Below are 20,312 nucleotides of genomic sequence, written 5' to 3' on the forward strand. Positions count from 1 at the left end.
TAGGATTCGGGGCAGCCACACAGACTTTGCCCCCCCCAGACTATGCCGACTCCATTAGCCCGGAAGATCGGCAAGAGGGCAATATGACCCCTCCATCCTCGGGCGCTGACAGCTCGCGGAGGGACAGAACCAGGCTGGATCCCTCTGCGGAGCGCTGGCTGAGGAAGGCAGGGGGGCCGTGGAGAGAGCAGAGCCCTCGGAGGTCAGGGCCAGACCGCTGCCCTATGCGCCCCAAGATGGCGCCGAGCACAAAGGCGAAGGGCGGGGTGAGGATGCTCCTGGCGGGAAGAGAGAGGGAGCACCAGAAGGGGAAGAGGGTGCAGGCGCAGGGCGGACACCCGATCCGAGCGGCATCGGGATCAGTGCCCATGATGGGCACACACCCCCGAACAAAGGGAGGGAGCACAAGAAGGGAAATGGGGGGGCGTGCAGGGCGGACACCGATCCAAGTGGGCATCGGGAACAGTGCCCATGATGGACACACACCCCCTGAGCAGAGAGAGGGAGCACAAGAAGGGAAATGGGGGGGCGTGCAGGGCGGACACCGATCCAAGTGGGCATCGGGATCAGTGCCCATGCTGGACACACACCCCCGAGCACAGGGAGGGGTGAGCCCAAAGGGGAGGAACGGCCCCGCCCACCGGAGAAGCGGGCGGGGTTGGAACCCGAGCAGAGGGAGGGGCGAACCCAGAGGGAGGGAACGGCCAACCCACAAAAGCGGGCGGGGCCGGAGCCCAACAAACAGGCACCGAAAACCGGAAGTAGCCGCCAGTCGAGTTCCGGCTCTGGACCAGACACGGGTGGGACGAGCGGTCCGCAACCGATTGAAGGTTAGAGGAGGAGGAAACAGAGATAAACAAAATCAAGAGCCAAAGTATTCCCACCCAAACTACAGAGGGACCACGAGGGGAAGAAATCCCTCTGACAGATTGGAAGAAAATACAAATTGCGTGCGCCGACCGGACCTCACCAGCCATATTAAGGTTCCCGGTCCGTGTGGCACCTGGGGGACAGAGGCACTATTCACCAATAAGCCCCAAGAACATACAAGTGATTGTTAAGGCAATTGCAGATAAAGGGCTTAATTCTGCCATGAGTTTCTATCCACAGGACTGGATTATCGGACGTCCCTGTAACCCGTATACCCTGGTGACAAGAGAGGACGATAAGCCAACAAGCATCCAGCCTGCACCTGAGAGTTCTGCACCGATTAGATCCAAACGACAGCCAACGCAGTGCCTTTGTATACTGAATAAGCTCATGTCGTTTGTAAAGAGCCGGTTAGAGAGAGTTAACATCATGTTAGTAGAACGCCAGCAACTGCTTTAAAAACGCAGCCAACAACTGCTTTAAGAATGTTCTTGTTCAAAATTTCCTTTAGTTATCCCCAGTAATACCCTGTTATTCCCAGTTATCCTCCTGTTATCTCTTGCTTACTGTGCCTTATGTTTTCTATCCAAGTTTCTGATATATATCCTAAGTCTGTTGTAGAGCAGAGAATAGGAGTAGAATGCATTTAGTATATTTTTACGATATATATATTCTTTAAGATTGTTACATTTTAGCCAATTTAATTAAGCATAGGGAGGGGGGAAATGTAGGCAGATAGGGCCTGGCGGCCGGAAGATATCATGTTGTACGGAAAGATAAGACCCCTCTCCAGGTAGCTGTCATGGGTTCAGCAGTAGCTCATGCTCTGCCAGGGAGGAGGGATAGAGCGCCTGGTCTGGGCTCGTCGGGGAGGTATCCCATACCACAGCACGTCCTGCTCGGGGAGGGGACTGGAAACTGGTCAGAAGGGAAGGGGTTAAATCTCTTCCGGGCTGGGCTCGTTTCGGCGGGTGGTATCGTATTGTCTCTCCCTGTTTATTTCCTCTAACATTGATTTGGTAGTGGTAGCAGTAGTGATTTGTGTTATACCTTAATTGCTGGACTGATTTTACCTCAATCCGTGGGAGTTGTATTCCTCCGGCTCTCCTCCCCATCCCTCCGGGAGTGGGAAGGTGGGGGGGGAACAAAGGAGTGTGTGGGACTCTGGGAGTGAGTGAGGGAACTCTGCAGATTTAGTTTAAACCACGACAGTAGCCAATAGCATTTAGGTGATGATACCAGTTTTACGATGCAAGCAGATGGAAACGACATCGTAAACCTAGGCTATATAACACCGTGTTCTCTCTCAATAAACGCCATTTGCCATCCACCACGTTGGTGTCTGTGAGCATGTGGACCGAGCAGCCCAAGGAGGGGCCGTCATGCTGTTCCTGAACCAAGTCGTCATACCTCTCGAAGGCAACAGTCTTGTTTTCATGATAACGTGTAGCAAGCCCCTGCACCCACATTGCTGGCCTGGGATGCGCTGTGAGTGTGCTGCACTAACCAGGACAGGAACGCATTGGAAGAGTCTCTAACAAGGATACAGTGCCCAAACTTGAGCAGCAACTCCTCACTGCTGCTTCTTTGGTGGGACCCGAGATCTTGCCACCACAATGGGCACTACAGAGAGCAGCCCGATGAGCAGAGCCCAGAGGGGCCGGTAGAAGAGCCAACCCACAGAGATGGTCAGGAGCGACAGCGAACTGGCCACGCAGAAGGCAAACGCCTTTAATCCAATGTTAACCAGATCTCTCACAACAGGAAACCAGTCCACTGCAGGAAGAATTAAACCAGGGATAAAGGAGTTGATAAATGACGGTTTAACAGGAAATCATGTTCAGGATTTGCTCACTATTGCAATCAGAAGACAGACTCCAATTACTTATCACGGGCACTGGATGCAGTAGAGCATCCTCAAGGCATTTGATAACTAAGCAAGAGCTAAATATAAAAGGCAATGGAATTTTCATCTCCTCAGACAGGAAGCAATCCCAAATTAAGTCCAAGGCTTGAGAGGTGGAGCACCCTGACAGCCTTGAAGCTATGGAACAAGTCTAGAGCAACTGATATAACACACACTAAACACAAACTGGTTTCTGGCAACAACAATCTTGCAGTAGCATGTCTATGGATAAACAGGGGGAGAAAAAGAGCTCACAGCTACAAAGCAAATGTTAGCTTTGATGTCTGGAGTTTATACAAGTGTGAGGCACCATCTGCTTTTCTGTGTTTTTATTCCAACATCTTCCTATGTTAGAAGGATAAAAGCTTTCCTTGCTCTTTGTTCACAGTAGGGTAAAATAACCAGACACACAGACATGTTACTGTACAACCACTCAAACCTCTTGGGGGACCACCTGTGTTTGGGTTTAGAAAGTAACCGGATTGCAGCACCTTGGACTTGGGAGAAGCAGCCCAACACATGCTTCATCCTGGTTTTGGTGAGCACCGGGCTGGGGGGCTCCCGAGACTGGCAATGTGTTAATGTTCACAAAGCAGCCATCCAGTTCTGGGATCCTGTCTCCCTGCGATTGCCTACTGCAGCTTTCAGATCCAATCCAGTCTGAGTCCAAACCAGATTCCTTCTGCCCTCCAAAGTAATTAACTGCAAATGTGAACAGTTAATCAAAATCACTTTACCTTCCTGTAAAGCAACTTACCCAGAGTGTAGAAGATTCGGGTCATGAGGCTGATGCCCACAAACATCGCCAGCCAGCCCGCTCCACGCAGCGCCCAGGTCTTCATGGTGTTCCCCTGGTGCTCCTTCTGAAACACTTCCTGAAAGCAAACACCATCACATGCAACCTGGCTCTCCATTCCTCTCCACATCCTCCTGATTCCAGTGCATTATGAGCAAACCAGAGCTGGCAGCACTGCTGCTGCACTACCACCTCCAATCTTAGCCCCTCACTACTCCAGTGTATATCTCACCTCCACAGTGAGGTCCCCAGGGTACAGGATCTGCAGGACATCTCCAGACTTGGTATGATACGGCACCAGCTGATCTCCTCGCTGGCGAGCGACCACAGTCACCTGTGAGAAAGGGAGAACATTTACTGGTTACTGAGCTGGGAACAGAGTTTGTGAAATACAGGAACAGCTCAGGACTCACCTTCTCAGCAGAGCCCAAATGGGGGTCATCTCCACTCAGACCTGCATAGAAGAACGAGACACGAAGATCTCCCACCTACAGACAGAACAGTGGAAGTCAAGAAGGATTTCTTTACAAAGGAAAATCACAGGAAAAGACACCTCTGCATGGGAATACCCTTTCTGCATCAGCTCTTTTCCTTATTTCAAGCCAGAGGATACCCAGCATGATTTCCAAGCTGCACTATTTTTCAGGCCTGGTCAATAGCCAAAACAGGGCAGCTCAAATGGTGCTTTGCAACACCCCCTCTGATTTAGCTGCAGAAGCACATTAACACCAGTGAGACACTTTGTTCATCCCTTGTCATGTTACTTCTTGGCAGAGGAGGGCAGGCAGCACTCATGTCATTGTATTCCATTCAGTACAGCAAAGCAGAATTAGAACCCACCTCCCAGCACCATCCTGTGTCTTTCCATTTAAAAGTATGGCAAACTCAATAAAACAGAAGACAAAAGCAGCCTCAGAAGCTTCCTGCAAGCAAAGCACTTGTGCTGAAGGGGACAGTACTATGGGTGTTATCTCTGTGACGGTCTGCACTCTGACTTCTATGTATCTAAATAGGAATGGGACATGCCACAACTTCCTTTTTCACATAAAAGCAATCACTGCTTTGGTTTATCTTTCCCATCTTACTTCTGGTCGCCTGGGGTTGTCACTGTGGTAAAAGTAATCTCCTCCGCGGGTAACATCAGCATGGGGATCCTCAAGGTGTGACAAGCTCAGCTGCTTGAAGTCATCAATTTTATCCACAAGACCTAAGCAGAATAAGGAAACAAACTCAGGTCCAGCATCTAACTTGGAACAGGTAATTTCCTGGCTGGCTTTTCCATTGTCACTTGAAATCACCACCACTGTGGAAAGAACCAAAGTCCATTGCTTATGCAACAGCAGACCCAGAACCAACACAAAGCAATCCTTACCCTTGGAAAGAACAAAGCTGCCAACCTGGACGTTAGAAGAAACAGCAGTGAAAGACTCCACAGCCATAGCACTGAGGAACAGAGAGAGACCCTGATTAGTCCTGGAGTTATGAACAAGTTCTTCATCTGCAGTATGTAATACACAGCAGATAAAAGGTCCTACATCAAACATCAGGAGAAACTCAGTTGAATGGTTGTAATGATGTGAAAACAAATCCATCGAGAAACTGTGCCCAGATTTCACAGTGTTGGAGCCATTAAAATAACTTAAGACAAGACATGACTGTCTCATCCCCCACCCCAACCTTCCAGTCACACTGTAGGATTGCACTAGGAAGCTTCTCTATGGTGCTATAGAGGTTTTGAGTGATGAGGATTGAATCATATTCCTAGATGAGTTCCTTCAACATTTAACTACACCCATCAATGTATTTTATTTCTAGCCTGAATTTATTTAGCTTCTCCTGTCAACTGCTGGATCTCACCTGCTAAATCAAGAAACCTACATCACAAACCTTCTCCATATACAGGTACTTCTACATCACAGCCAAGTTAATAACATTCCAGACTCAGGATTCCTTTACTTACAGTCCTCATTCCCACCAGCAGTACTACTGGAACCTCCTTGGCAAGAGACCAGAGATTTTATTTTTACAAACGTCTAAGTTGTATGGAGGGAAGGAAGACACATAGCACACACTTAAAATAGCGTCTCATTCATGCAAGGCATGAACTCTAAAGTTCAGCAAGTCTGCACACACCACACTGTCTCATGAGAGGATCTACCACAGTTACACCGAGTCTCCTTGGTTTGTACCAAGCTAAAACTTAGCATTAAAATAGCCCATTGTAGTGTAATTACAATGTTAGTTGTAGTGTAGCTACAGTGTTGCAGATGAGAGCTATATGAAACAAATTATATATGGGAGATTGCCACAAATAAGCTGATGAGCTCATGCATGCCAGCTTAGAGAAAGCAGGATGAAGTGGTGTGACAAGCTCCTGGGATGCCTCCTTTTCTACCCCTCCGCTTGTAACAGAAGAATTAGTGACAGACTGCACTAACAGATAATAAAAGTCAGAAGGAACCCATTCAAGTTCTCCCACATGGAGACCACATAGTAATAGTAGCCTGATGTCCAGCCATTGCATAGCTTAATTCTGGTTCCACCAGGCGGCTCCCCAGTTTCTCTATCCTTTAGTTCTCCCAACTAGCAAAAGACTAACAGCTTCCATCTACTTCACTGTGTCATGAAGATGGGTCATTTAGCTTTCAACTTTGACCAGATACAGGGACAGAACTGAGAGGGCCCGTGCCAGGCAGTAACTTACCTGGGGTTTTTGTGCCCAATTTCTCGATCAAAGTTCCTGCTGTTCACAACTTCCGACTTCCATTCAGTGTCTGAATAGAATAACAGGGCAGTTGATGAACAGATAGCAAGAATTTACACACAGGTCCTCTCAAGCAACTAATCAGTTCCAAGTTATACTTGTAGTATGCACATCAAGGTCTGTATGTGATACTCTGTACTGATACTTATATCCATCTTCCCAGCATATTAACAAGGCATGGCAGGACTTCGGGGAAAAAAAAGAAAGGATTTGAGGGATAAATTTGTAACTCAACTTTCCAAAGCCTGGGAAAGAGTGAGAACAAATTTGTTTTGCCAACACCCAAATCAGGAATTAAATATTTACTTGACAATAAACTAAGTTAATATTCCCCAAGGCGAGTCTGTTCTGCCCACGATGCCCACTGCTAAGCAACCTCCCTGTCTTTATTTCATCCCACAAGCTCCCTCATTCCTCTTCTTCCCAATCTCCTGTTTTTCACAGCTCCTTATGTATGTCCATGCTGCAGGGTCCCATGCTTCACTGGGGCTGGGGTATTTTTAGGCTCACACCCAGAAACTGCTGCACACCCACGTTATACATCCATCTGTTTTCAGCAGAGATAAATAAAGCACAGAGACCAAACTCCAGATACTTGATGACTCAGAGGGTTTTTCTGCCACTGGGTAGATCAGAATAATCCTCTCAGTTCTGTTCCTGCCAAAAGAGCTTTTGGCAAAGGCCACAGTAGGCATCAGAAGGTGCTGGTGGTTTTCAGCAGCTGGTATCAACACCTGAACACATTCACAACAGGCTGTCTTACAGACTGGAGCTGCACTGCTCTTCCCTTCTCCTCTGCTCATACTACATATATGCCCAATTACTCCACTTCTGACAGGTGTTCTCAGGAGTAGCTTTGAACACATTCCCACCTCTGCCCATCTCCTGACACTAAGGACCTTAAAGGCCCTGTCTCTGGAGCACTCTGTTCCTGGATGCTGCTCTGAACCTCAAAGAGTTTCAGGACTTAGATTTTCTGTAGTAGCTGTTTATTAAGAGCACACCTCCTTTCACATCAGTTACCTCCAGAAGGGGAGGTTCTGTCATTGGTTTAGGAAACAGAACTTTTGCTTATTTCTTCACATTCCTTTCTTTCCCAACAAGAAAATAGAGGGCTTACAACAGAAGTCAAAATCCACACACATAAAAGTTCAAAGTTACATATAAAAGGGACTTTCCATTGCTAGACTTACTGTATGTATACTTTGTCTCTTTCTTAATCTCACCATTCTCTTCATATTCCCTGGAGAGAAAAGGGGTGGAATGAGTACCAGAACACACACCCCTGCTCAGGGCAGAACACACTTCACAAATGAAACACAGACAGCTCACTGGCAATGCAAACTTGTCTTTGCAAGTAAACTAAGTCTCTAAACTATTCTGAAGACACAGATTTTCAATACAAGGACAAAACTACACACAAATGCTAAACAGCCACAACCCTTTTACCTCCATGTTGCCAAGTAGGAACTGACTAGATAGATGGGAACAATCAGTATTAAAGACAGCGAGATAAACTAACCTAAATCAACAAGTCTTTTATAGAGGCTGCACCAGAAGCATGTTAAAACAGAGAAATGATTTTTTTACACTTTCACAATGTCTAACAGGCTTTTTTGTATGACAGAAAAGACATTTGAAATGTGAATTCTGTGGACTCAGACCTACTTAATAACTAATAATTTCTATACTATTGTCAGAGGAATTATTATTACCAACAGAAATGTTCTCCCTCTTCTTCTTGAGACTATGGACAGAATTCTCCTGCTGTAAGGAGCTGGGGTTACTTGAGTGGGGGGACAGAAAAAAAATGTCATGGGATCCTGTTAATACAACAGCTTCATAAGCAACTTTTAAAGGTTACTGTCACTTACTTGGATTCTTCATATTCTACCCACTGGTACATTTCCACGTTACGCTTAAGTTTGACAGCCTGGATGGAGAGCCCATAGCTGGGATCAAACAAAGGCTGTGCAAAAGGAAGAGAAAGCACAGGTCAGTATAAATGCTGTACCTCACAAACTGTCCTATACTATCAAACCCATTTCCATACCTCAGTGTACTTAGGACTATGTTACACACTGCTGAATACAGCAGAACTGTTACAAAAGACAAACAGGAGCAACTCTTTTTATCACTGATAAATCTGAGCTAAAGAATCATCATCAAATACTACTGCCACAGTGAAGAATAAAGTCAGAAATGCTGATGGGATGCAGACTTAAGTGTGCAAATCAGGGGAAGTTTTATTTTGCTGGAAGGTGCTGTGCTGTGCCACTTTCTGCAACACAGGCTGCCCACAGAGAACATTCTCACTACTGAAAAGAAAGAACTGGCAGAGCCTCTGTATTGGAAGAGCCTGAAGACTTCACAGTACCATGAATACGCAACAGGTTCTCTATAAAAAAGGGAATTGAAATGATCCCCCAAATGCAGTGGGAGGGTAAACACAGCTTTAGAGGTGGCACACAGCTTTAGAGGGAGACCAAGGCTGTGGAGCATCTCCCTGATTCCAGGCCAAGAAGCAACACCAGCAATGCTTACAGAGAGAAGCTACATATCTTTTCCTGGCTATTAAAACTCATTTTAATTGGTAAAGACTTTTCCTTTCCTCCAAGCTTGAAATACTCACATATTCATGTTATTTACCTTAGACGTACTCAGAGCACCCACTAAGTGCACCAGTCTCCCTTCATTCTCCTGGGACACACTGTGAATGCTGTCAAGAGGGATCACAAGCGAAAGCCCCTCATCAAGAGATTTGGCTGTCCTCAAAGCTCGGCCCTGCAACCCAGAAAAGCAAAATCAAGCTGTGGAGAACTAACGGCACAGCAGTAGTTTGTGACAAAAGGTGGCAAACAAGTGATCTGAAGGCCATAGCAGATGCTTCTATATCTATCTTATAGAATCATAGAAGAGTTGGGGTTGGAAAGGACCTCAAGATCATCCAGTTACAACCCCCCTGCCATGGGCAGGGACACCTCACACTAAACCATAGCACCCAAGGCTTCATCCAACCTGGCCTTGAACACTGCCAGGGATGGAGAATTCACAACCTCCCTGGGCAATCCATTCCAGTGCCTCAGCACCCTAACAGTAAAGAATTTCTTCCTTAGATCCAATCTAAACTTCCCCTGTTTCAGTTTGAACCCGTTACCCCTTGCCCTGTCACTACAGTCCCTAATGAATAGTCCCTCACCAGAATCCTTATAGCCCCCTTTCAGATACTGGAAGGCTGCTATGAGGTCTCCACGCAGCCTTCTCTTCTCCAGGCTGAACAGCCCCAACTTTCTCAGCCTGTCTTCATACAGAAGGTGCTCCAGTCCCCTGATTAACCTCATGGCCTCCTCTGGACTTGTTCCAACAGTTCCATGTCCTTTTTATGTTGAGGACACCAGAACTGCACACAATACTCCAAGTGAGGTCTCACAAGAGCAGAGTAGAGGGGCAAGATCACCTCCTTCGACCTGCTGGTCAAGCTCCTTTTGATGCAGCCCAGAATACGGTTGGCTTTCCGGGCTGTAAGCGCACACTGAAGCCCCCTCATGTTCATTTTCTCATCAAACAACATCCCCAGGTCCTTCTCCTTCAAGGCATATCCTTAAAACACACTTGGATGAAGCTGTAACATGACCATTTTAGTAAGCCTATAAATGCAAAACTAGTTGAATGGCACCTCAGCTGTGACATTTTGAAGCTGTGCAGAAGCACTGACCATATGTCACTTACTTCATTGGTAAAAAGAAGATAGAAAGCCAGAAGAAACGTGACAAGTCCAATCAACATGCCTCCAGAAGTCTCGCTCAGTCTCTCCAGGAACCCTGGTTTGGACTCACTTGTGATTTTAACATGTTCTTTTCTGCTGCCTGTGTCAGAGAACTGGTGGAGACAAACCAAAAATGCAATATTGGTGTGAAAGGGGAAGGTATCCTGTTGCAAAATAACTCTTTTAGCTTGGGTAATGGTGCTGCTCTACAGAGTAGCACCTCCTGTCTTGGACCAAAACCTTCTTAAATGCCTCATCACACTTTTAATGCCAGAAAAGCAGTCACTATATAAAACCAAAGCCTGATGGGAAAACCACAACTTCTGTTATGGCAGTTCAACGTGTTCCCTCAAGCTTCCATCAGTCCTGTCTCCAGGTTCCCTAGTTGGTGCTCACACCCTGCATTCGGGCCATGACAAAGTGAGTAATAGTCCTGAATTCCAGAGCAGCTAAAACACAGCTATAAATAACAAGTTACATTTTACCTCACCAGTGGAAAAACGCCTTCATGCTTTAAAATATGTGCTTCCTGGGTAACGAAAAGAGACAACTGAAAACACCCCTGTTAATGCTGCCCTAGCCGGTGCCACGTTAAAGCATGCAAGCCCAGGGGGGTTTCTCTGTGTCTACGTTGGCTGTGGGGAACAACTAAGATGCAACTTCAGGTTAGGACACGTACACAAGAGAGGAGGTGAGGCTTTTGCTTATCTCAAGGTACCAGGCGGGATGTGGCAGCAGCCGATCGGCTGCACAAAGCCCCCAGCCCCCATAGACCACCTCAGCGGGGCGGGAAAGGGCCAGTGCAGGGACCCACCACACACCGGACCGGTCCGAGCAGCACTTACATTCCTCGACATGTTGGACTCCTTGGTCTCGCCGGGTATCACCTCAGAGAAGCCGCAAGAGCCGCGCACCGAGAGCCGCCCGCAGCCGCGCCCTCCTTATCCTCACCGCCGAGCCGAGCGGAGCGGAGCCGATCCCAGCCGAGCCGCAATGCATGCCGGGACATGTAGTCCAGCCGATCTGCCGCGGGGCATGCTGGGAGGTGAAGTCCAGCGCCACAGCCCGGCCGGCTCCGGAGCAGTCGCTCGGCCTCCGCGCCGGCGGTGGGGCCGCGGTCGGCCGGAGGTGCGTCACCGGCCGCCGGCGGGCAGGGCAGGTGCTTCCGGAGGCGGGAGGTCATAGCGTGGAGCAGGGAGCCGCTGCCCGTTGCTGTGGCGGTCAGGGATAGCGGAGGCAGCGGTGGAGGCCGGCGGGACGAGTCTGCGTGCGCGCTGCGGGGAAGGTATCGCCCGGCTCCGCCATGTCCTACTGCAGGCAAGAAGGTGCGCCTGGGTGTCCTCCCAATGTCACACTGCCGGGACGGGACAGGCCGGGCGGGCTCATCCTCAGGCGGCCCGGGGAAGGTGGGGAGGACGCGGGTCCACCTTAGCCCGCGAAGGGAAGGCAGAGCCTGAGGGAGGAAAAGGCAGGAAAGCACCAGTGTGTGGCGGAGGGAGAACCGCCTCGCCTCCCCCACCCCGCCCGACCTTTCTCCTCACGGCGGGCGGGAAGCCGCGGTGGGTTGCCCGTGAGGCGGAAGCAGTGAGGGTCACCGCTGTTCCCGGGCCCGCCTGTGTCCCGGCTGCGGGTCCTCACACCGGCCCTGCGGAGGAGGCGCTGCTCTGCAGCGGGAGTTGGAACTTCCTCGGCAAGTGGCCGGAGCTGGGCGCGTTGTGCCTCCGGGCTCTGGTTTTAGCTCGGCCGCTTTGCGGTGCGGTGACTCCCAGTCCCGGAGCACCCTCCCGTAGGGCTGGGTTTCTGTCAGCTGCAATGGCCAGAGGTGGTGGTTTACCTCTTCAGGGGGAGCGCGGTAGGTGGACAGGACAGGCAGGGTGTGAGCTTCGTGTTTATGTATTGTACAAGGTATTATACTGCATAGATGGTGGTGATTGAGAAGCTTGACCACTTCATAACCGGTGGGATGCTCACCCCCCGTTAAGCAATGTAAAATGACTAAATGTGAAGTTTCAATCTGTAAAAAAGCCATTCTATGGTTCTGAAGGCCGTTTTTTCATTTATAAACTTTGGCACATCAAATGCTGATTATAGACTATGGGAGGAAGCCATAACCTATGGGTCCCTTTGCTTTAATGTTAACTTACTTGTCTTGGATCTTTACAAGGCCTGTAAGTTGTCTACAGAGCTCAGTGAAAGGGTTTAGAGTTTGTATATTTCTGGTTCCTTCTATGTAAGAAATGACTGGACATTTTACATTAACTATACAATGCAGAACTGACAGAAAACTGCTCTGTTAAAAGAGGTTTAGATTTATCTGCTTTTCTGACATATTTAAATGGGAAGTTACTGAACTTCAGCTGGTTGAGGTCGCATTGAGAGCCAAAAAGACACTAGTTTCTAATATGCCAAGTCATTGTTGTGGCTTTATGAACTTGGGAAAACAGAAGGAAGTTCTTGGGGAATTTACCGTTTACTTTCGACTCAATGAATACCGGGTTATGTGTTCAGAAGAGTTTCATTTGGCTGCTGTTTTCTTCTTGTATCTGCCTCGGAGTGCTTATAGTAGTTAGAAAACTGCTCAGGTTTCCAGCCAAGCCTCGTCCCACCCCACTACAGTGCTTTGTTAAATCAAGAGTGGCACAGATGCAAGAAGGTGCTGTCTTGGGTTTCTGTCCTTGGTAATGTTCACAGCACCTTTTGCTATAGTTGGTTCCACACCGTTATGGTGCTTTTCAGTATTTAAGTCAGATAATTCCTGTAAAATATTACACCAGTCTTTAGTGTAGAGTAGAGTTACCAATAAGTATCCTATGGAACACTTTAGTGTAGTTTTTCTTTTCCTGTTTTTTTTCCATTCTGCTTCACCTGCATTAGTGCTGGTAATGGAGTAGTTTGAGTTTGGTTTGAAATAGCTTTTTAGCTTCACAGTTCAATGAACTGCACTGTGATCTACAGCCATTACAGTGCATTGGCTGTGAAAGCTGGAGCTTTAGAAGAGTAGAAAGTCAGCTGTATATGAACCAACAGCTGTTCTAATTGAAGGTGAGAAGTACAACAGGATTAATTCACTGTTAACATTAATGCATCACGCTGAATATCTCATTACCTTGTGGTGTTCAGCAGCTTTGTAAATGATTCCTCCGGCATCAGCTTTCCCTGAACTTTTACCTGTTGTCTCCCATATGGCAGGAAAAGACAGAATCATATTTGCTACCAAGGAGGACCATGAGACACCAAGCAGTGCTGAGCTGGTTGCAGATGACCCAGATGACCCTTATGAAGAACAAGGTCAGTAGTAAGCAGAAGAATGGAAGTAAGGAGTGATATATCACATATATACTACCAGTCTTAACCAAGAACAACAGAAAGCCAACCTTGTATGAAGCAGGAACAAATCACTCAGTTTTAAAAACTGAGGGCTCCTGGTTATTCAGTAGATAAACACCCAAACTCTTAGCAGTTTTAACTTCCAAATTAACATCACAAATGACATATTTTCCTTATGGTGGTGTATTTTTCCCTAACTTTTAATAATCTTTCAAGGTAGTCTGTTCAGATGTGTCAATGCATGCCTCATAGTTACTAGCCAGAGATACCCAGAAAAACACTTTTCCTTCCTTTCTTTTATTAGTGATGTTGCAACCTAACCAGTGAAAATTATGGTGGTGTTTTTCACTTTCTAAATGAGGAAATACAGTTTTCAGAGATGCTGAAGTAAGTTACATATCACTGTCATTTATGTGAGTTGCTCACTTGGAATGGCCTGATTTGGTGACCTGTCAATATCCAATTTAATACAAGTTATAGCTGAAATTATAGCTGACTAATCCTGTGCTATACTAGTAGCAATGTAATCAGTAATTCATAGTAATATCTTTCAATGGCACATGGCAGGTAAGTTCAAATCACTCTGTTTTCAACTGTAGCTATCTTGCCTTGAAAAGATGCAAGTTAAAGTTTTCAGTGAAGACTGCAGTTCTGCTGTGAAGTAAATCCAACTGGCTATTGGAGATTTAGGAAAGCAGAATGCTTCTGAGATCAAGACTTGTAATGTTCTGATTGCACAGAACATTTTTGGTTGCTTCTAATGGATAAACGAAATAATCTTCCTATCATGATGGTTAAATAAACTTTGCCCCAAGTTATTAAATTGTCATGAACATCTGTGAATTGGGTTATTTTCTAGATGCCATTATTGCTTAGAGGTCTTTCAGCCTCTTCACTTTGTGTGGAGACCCTTAGAGGGCAGTGTTCAAGCACAGTTCAGCGAATGGAGCGCACAAGGTCATTTTGTTAGTAGTTTAATTTGAACCATATCCTTCTATGTCATTAAAATAACTGGTTTTCATACATAGGTTTGTGTTGAAATGATTTTGCATTTGGCTGCCTCTCTTGGCTACATTGCAACTGTATGTAGTCAGTAAGTGACTTCTTTTTATGATGATATATAAAAGTTTTGCTTGTCAGCAGTGGTGAGTCCATTCAGTTTTATAGTGATCCAGATGAGAACAATGAGAGAATTTCAGAAAGGTCTTTTAAAACTGCAGTTTAGTTTCTAGCAGGAATTCTGGGGGGGTTTGTCCTTATTTTCCCCATGGGAATGGGGCTTCAGTCCCTAAGAATTTCAGATAGAGGCTTTTATAGGCAGTAAAATCTGTGTGGCACTTATATCTGTTACTGCCTTGACCAGGATGGAAGGTGAATGATCTTAAGGTCCTTTCCAACCCTAACTGTTCTATGATTCTAAGTTATTTGTATAAAGTAGTTCACCCTTAGGTTAGGTAGAAAGCAGTGTCTAAGGAGAACTCACTTTTAAGAGAATTTTTCCTGGCAGTTTGCTACATGGAAGAGTTAATTCCTGACTCAGGCAAATGTAAAATCTGTTACTGGTCTGTTGAGTGAAGAGTTAACAGTCTCTAATGATCAGATGGTGGAATTAAATTCCCCTTATTCCTTTTCTGCAGCCTGGGGCTTTCTGTTTCCTTTGGAAAAACTGGGGACTGTTTGCAAATAAAGCAAAGGAAGATGCTTTTTCTAAATATCACATCTGGAGAGCAAACCCTTGGATACTTTACCATTCACTGAGCTGTTAAGTCACCTTTTGTGGTATACAGCTAAACAAAGTAGCTTCCTATTTAGTGAAGTAAATTAATGTATGCAGTCTGTATTGTGGTTGTTTAAGGTTCACTTGTCTTCTCCCTTATAATTATTCATGGTCTTTGGTAGTAATTAAATATTCTGGTAGTAGAAGGTGTCTCTCTAGCAACAGCATGTGGATGCATATTGGTCCTATAACTAAGCATCTATTTTTGACACTGCCTTCTAAGAGGAAAGGGGAGGGTGCCCATCTCAGGTTTACCATAATAGAGACCTACTCTAAAGGCTTGGAATGTGAACATATAAAACAATTCTCTTGCTACCTCTAAAGGGGGAATCATCTTCCTTCTGTCTCACACCCCACCCCTTGTATGCATACCCCAGGTATATAGTCTTGTGCCACGTATTTTGATAACAAACTACTCTTTAGTTAAAAGAGCCACTTCCTCCTTGTTTAAATGTCTTATTGATTCCTCTTATGTGTATTTTGCTGGATGTTTGAAAGCCATGTAGAGGAGGGGAGGTGGTGGGGTTTTTCTTCACAGTCTTGTATTTACTGCATGTTAGATCACTTGCTTCCTAAATTATAAAGCAGGGAAGAAAACAGAAAACCAGCAGCTAGTTATGTCAGGGATATCTTAGAGTGACAGTGTGTGTCTGTAGGATTTAAAATGAGAAACTCTGTAGAAGCTGGCAGGTTTTTGGCTTTGTTTTTTTCTCCTTAGCATTTGGTGAGTTACTGCCATGTTTTAAGGATTATTCAGAAAACTTCTTACTGGAATAGTCTCAGGCTACAGTGTATCAGATCAGATCAGAAACAGCTGACATATCACAGAGTGTTGCATTTAGTGGGAGTGAAATTTGTGGGCAGGAAAGATATACAGGCAAAATGCTTTGGAATACGTTGAGGTGCAGAAGCTCATGTGATTTTTATCCAAAAGCAAATGGGAAGGGCTCTGCTCCCCATATTAAAAAATAAATATTGCTTTGTTTGCCCATAAAGCAACATGCAGGCTTTTCTGATTTAACTTCTGCTTTGATTAGAAGAGTTGGTTTCCAGTCTTCAACTTCTGTGGCCTAATTAACTCTAATGACTCTTTTCATCTTTTCTGCTGTGCTATACACAGACCAGTCATATCTGAGGAAGAACAGTTTTATTGTATAGATGTTTTATATCTACATTTATAGATACCTATAGATGTTTTATATATTTATAGTATTGTTTTATAATACAGCTAAAACTTTTATGTGAGGTTTTGGGGTTTTTACAGGGACCTTTTTCATACTCAAGATAAATGTGTAGTTTGGGTTTTTTGGCTAGTTTTCGTTTAGCTTCAGGCATTAATAGACAAGTATTTGAGCAGTGTACTTTAGTTAGCAGATGACTCAGTAAAACTTCTCTGTTTCCTCTGGGAGAAAATAAAGTTGTATAGTATTCTTTTTTATTTCTATCAGTTAGGACATTGATAGAAAAAATCAAATAAGTTACGAGATTTTGGTAGGCAAAATCGCAATGGCTTATATTAAGCCAAAAACATTGAAAGAAGTGAAGCCACATGGAATGGGAATGCAGACAGAGTTAGCATTCCATATTGCAGTGTGTCTCAGAGTTCATTGTATGTGTCTCTGAACAGCTGTGGCTGATGGAAACAAGAATTCATTTGCAGCAATTTGAAATAGCATTCTCACTGTAAAGCTTGTTTCTGGTCTCTTGTGTTGCACATGGAAGAATTTAAATATTAAAGGGCTCTAGTTTTAATTGAGATCTTTGCTCCCATCGGTTACATGATTTCTTATTTTATTAGTCTTCCATGAAGAAGGCAGTGGTGAGCTTTATGCATGGGAAGTAATTTTTATTATTAGAGACATGATAGGAGAGTTGGCTAAAAGCGCTTGTGGAATTGCATCACAAACACAGGTTATTGCTGTCCTCTCCCTTCTCTGTGTTTCCACACTTGTTCCTAGCAGCTTATTTTGGAGACAGTTTTGAAACTGTTTCCCCAAAGGACTGATGAAGCAAAGCCCTAATTCTTTTAAGAAAGAGCCTGATGGATGGTCAGATGTACAGGACTCTTTATGGCTGATGATGCCCCTTTCAATCCTGCTTCCTGTGTATCTGTCGTCTTACATTGTGAATCCTTGTCAGATAAACTTGTTATTGGGATGTTTGTCACAAAACAGGGAAGAAACTTTCTCAACAACATTGGGATTTCATTACAGCAAGTACAAAGACAAGTGTTGACATAAATGCAGCTGTTTCTGCCTTTATCTGTGATATTAACAGATCCCAAGAGCTAAGAGAGATGAAGCGTGATGTCCGCACTTGATTGCTAATGCAAGTCTTCATCTGCTATGATGTGAACAGGGGTTTGCCATTGAAGTGTGCTTGCTGCTGTATTTACCAATGAGGGAATGCTCGTCTTACTCATCTGTGGGTTTGTTTTGTTTTTTTAAAGCATGGTTTCCAAAACTGATGCTATTTCTGCGATCAAATAGGTGCAAATCAACATCATGTAATATACAGAAATGTATTGTTTATGGCATAACTCTTACATTGTTGTTAATTCACATGCTTAGAAGGCAGTTCTTGTTCCAAGAGGAACAAAATGTATTTAAGAAAATTATTGTACATGTAACTCCATTGCTGTGGTGTCTTCAGGAACATCTCGCAGTTCCTCATGTACTTTTTTTTCTTTCTGAAGTATTAGAAAAATGACTGTTTAAAATGACTGGTTGATGTTAGTGAGGAGGAATATAGGAATCAAGTTTGCCAAGCAATCTGTATTTCTTAAACATTGTATGACCAATATCTTCCTGTTTTATGTCAGGATGACATAAAGGAATCTGGCACCAACCATCCATCTCCCTCTCCTCCTGCTTTTCCTCCAGGCCACTGAAGATGCCGTATACACTTCACTAGGGACATCTCTGTACAGTGTTTTTTACAAATCTATCTTGCCAAATAAAGCATGATCTATCAAAAATGACAGTATTACTGTGGTTGACTAAATCATGCTAAGGAGGCTGTTACTTTCAGTATTGAAAAGGAGGCTGACCAACACTGAAGCCGTGGGTTAGTATTCTAGAGTTCATTTAAAACAAGAAGGAAACTGCATCCATCCAACTTGATTTAAAAGAATTCTGCTCTTAATACTGGAATTAATTTCTTAGAACTTGTATGACATGATTTTAAGGCTTGCTTGTTCCCCTGACAGAGTCTGGCAAGTGGATTGTCTTGACTTCAGTCTGGTTTGAAGTTTACTTAGAATATTCTCAGTGATTGTAGTCCAGGGAGAAAGACTGAACTCAGGCATGGATCTCACTGGTGCCCAGTAAAGGATCATGCAGATCAGAGATAGAAAGCCTGGCCAGGAAGTGGAAGGTGTTTAGCAGCTTTGAAGCTACAGAAATAATAGGGCATTGTGAGTACTTCCACTTAAACCTGTATTTTAGCAGCTTTCACTGGATGAAATCTATTTTTGAAAGGAGCTTTAACTTCTTTTCTCTCTTGTTTGTTCAGGATTGATATTGCCCAATGGAGATATCAATTGGAATTGCCCGTGCCTAGGTGGAATGGCTAGTGGTCCCTGTGGGGAACAGTTCAAGTCAGCCTTCTCTTGTTTTCACTATAGCACAGAAGAAATAAAGGGATCAGACTGTGTGGACCAATTCCGTGCCATGCAGGAATGCATGCAAAAATACCCAGATCTTTACCCTCAAGAGGATGAAATCGAAGAGAAAGAGAAGTCAAACAAAGATTTGGAAGCTGCTTCTATGGAGGCTGCTGCTGCCAAAGAGGAGAAGGGATCTAGCTAATGAAGATGCAAGGAGGCTGTTGTCTCCGTTTCTCATTTTCAGAGACATGGACTTTTGCAGTATGTTTGTCTTCTGAGTCGTCAAGAAATGTCTCACCGTTGTCTTAGACACTGTGTCATAGTAAATTATTGCTGAAGGAGAAATCTCAGTGGTACAGTCTTGCAAATAAACACTGCAAAAACAAGTATATGTGTGTACTGTGTAACTTACTATCACACAGTTAATACCTTAACATTTTGTTTAACCCTCAAGTTCTTGAGTTTTGACTTGAATAATGTCTTTAAATATATAGCTTTCAACTGAAATTCCACTAGCACACCAGGTCTGTTTTCATTTCAATATGTCCTGATCCATAGCTGCTCTTTTTAATGTATTCTCTTAATACAAGTGGCATTAAAGGATTGATTTTTCTTAAACATTTTTGGGCTTTGCCAGAATGATACAGAAAATTGAAAACTGCCTAAATCCAGTTTGTAAAATAACTTCAAATGCTTTTGGTAGACTTTGATTGCATTTTCCTGCTGACATCAGGTAAGGATGTGAGAACAAGGATGTTGAAATGCATCTCTCCTTTAATTTCATTTGCTAATTGTCATGGGTTTTACATGTTCAACAGTGGTGTGTTGAACAACCATTGCTAAAGATGGGTGGAGAGAATGTTGATTACTGGCTTTATTTTTGCTCTGAAAGCACAGGTTGTTGGGTTCCTGTAGTTAGCATCTGCTCCTTCAGTGTATAGACAAGCTCTTGTAAAATATGTTGAGAATACAATGAAAAGGTTACCTGGTGTAATGATCTCAAAGCAGATACTGTGACTGAAGTGCATATTAAAAAGCAAATACTTTTTACCTGCATTGAAAGCTCCTGTGTCTTTGTGGTGTGTTTCTTTAACACTGCTTGGGTTTGAAATAACTCTTCTGCATTATAAGCAGGCTTTGAATCAGTTTGTGGGTTGTGAAACTCGGTTGCTTCAGCTTGTCAGGCTTTCATTCTTCACCCATTCTTTTCTCCCCAGCCTGGGGCAGGAAGGCATGAAAAATAGAATTTTCAGTACCTGTAGACTGGCTCATGAACCAGCACTACAGAGGGCCTGAATAGCTATTAAATACTTGAAAATTACTATAAAGGTATAAATAATTGAATGGTAATTCACTGTAGTTTAATACCTGTGGATAAGGGAATGCTACGTTGTTCTTCCCTAGCAAAATGTAGGCTGTGAGAATTGTATTACAGAACAAATCATCTTCACTAACTTCACTGCATGCTGGCTGGTTGGTTTGGGTGGGTTTTTTCTCTT

At 44.5% G+C, this 20,312-nt stretch overlaps 2 protein-coding genes across 2 annotated transcripts; one reads left to right on the forward strand and one right to left on the reverse strand.

Moving 5' to 3' along the window:
* Positions 1-2,094: 2,094 nt before the first annotated feature.
* On the reverse strand, positions 2,095-11,079 carry TMEM43 (transmembrane protein 43). Its single transcript, XM_005142102.2, has 12 exons — positions 10,948-11,079; positions 10,066-10,215; positions 8,986-9,120; positions 8,211-8,305; positions 7,530-7,579; positions 6,277-6,346; positions 4,945-5,015; positions 4,658-4,779; positions 3,986-4,060; positions 3,805-3,906; positions 3,534-3,651; positions 2,095-2,646 (listed from the first exon to the last, which is right to left on the reverse strand). Exons 1-12 carry the CDS (start codon positions 10,957-10,959, stop codon positions 2,444-2,446), a joined length of 1,203 nt encoding a protein of 400 aa, XP_005142159.1. The 5' UTR covers positions 10,960-11,079; the 3' UTR covers positions 2,095-2,443.
* Positions 11,080-11,187: 108 nt separating this feature from the next.
* On the forward strand, positions 11,188-19,863 carry CHCHD4 (coiled-coil-helix-coiled-coil-helix domain containing 4). The gene is made up of 3 exons (XM_005142103.4): positions 11,188-11,427; positions 13,292-13,390; positions 18,720-19,863. Exons 1-3 carry the CDS (start codon positions 11,406-11,408, stop codon positions 19,013-19,015), a joined length of 417 nt encoding a protein of 138 aa, XP_005142160.1. The 5' UTR covers positions 11,188-11,405; the 3' UTR covers positions 19,016-19,863.
* The last annotated feature ends 449 nt before the right edge of the window (positions 19,864-20,312 follow it).

The sequence above is a fragment of the Melopsittacus undulatus genome, chromosome 9 (genome assembly GCF_012275295.1).
Source record: "Melopsittacus undulatus isolate bMelUnd1 chromosome 9, bMelUnd1.mat.Z, whole genome shotgun sequence".
Lineage (NCBI taxonomy): Eukaryota > Metazoa > Chordata > Aves > Psittaciformes > Psittaculidae > Melopsittacus > Melopsittacus undulatus.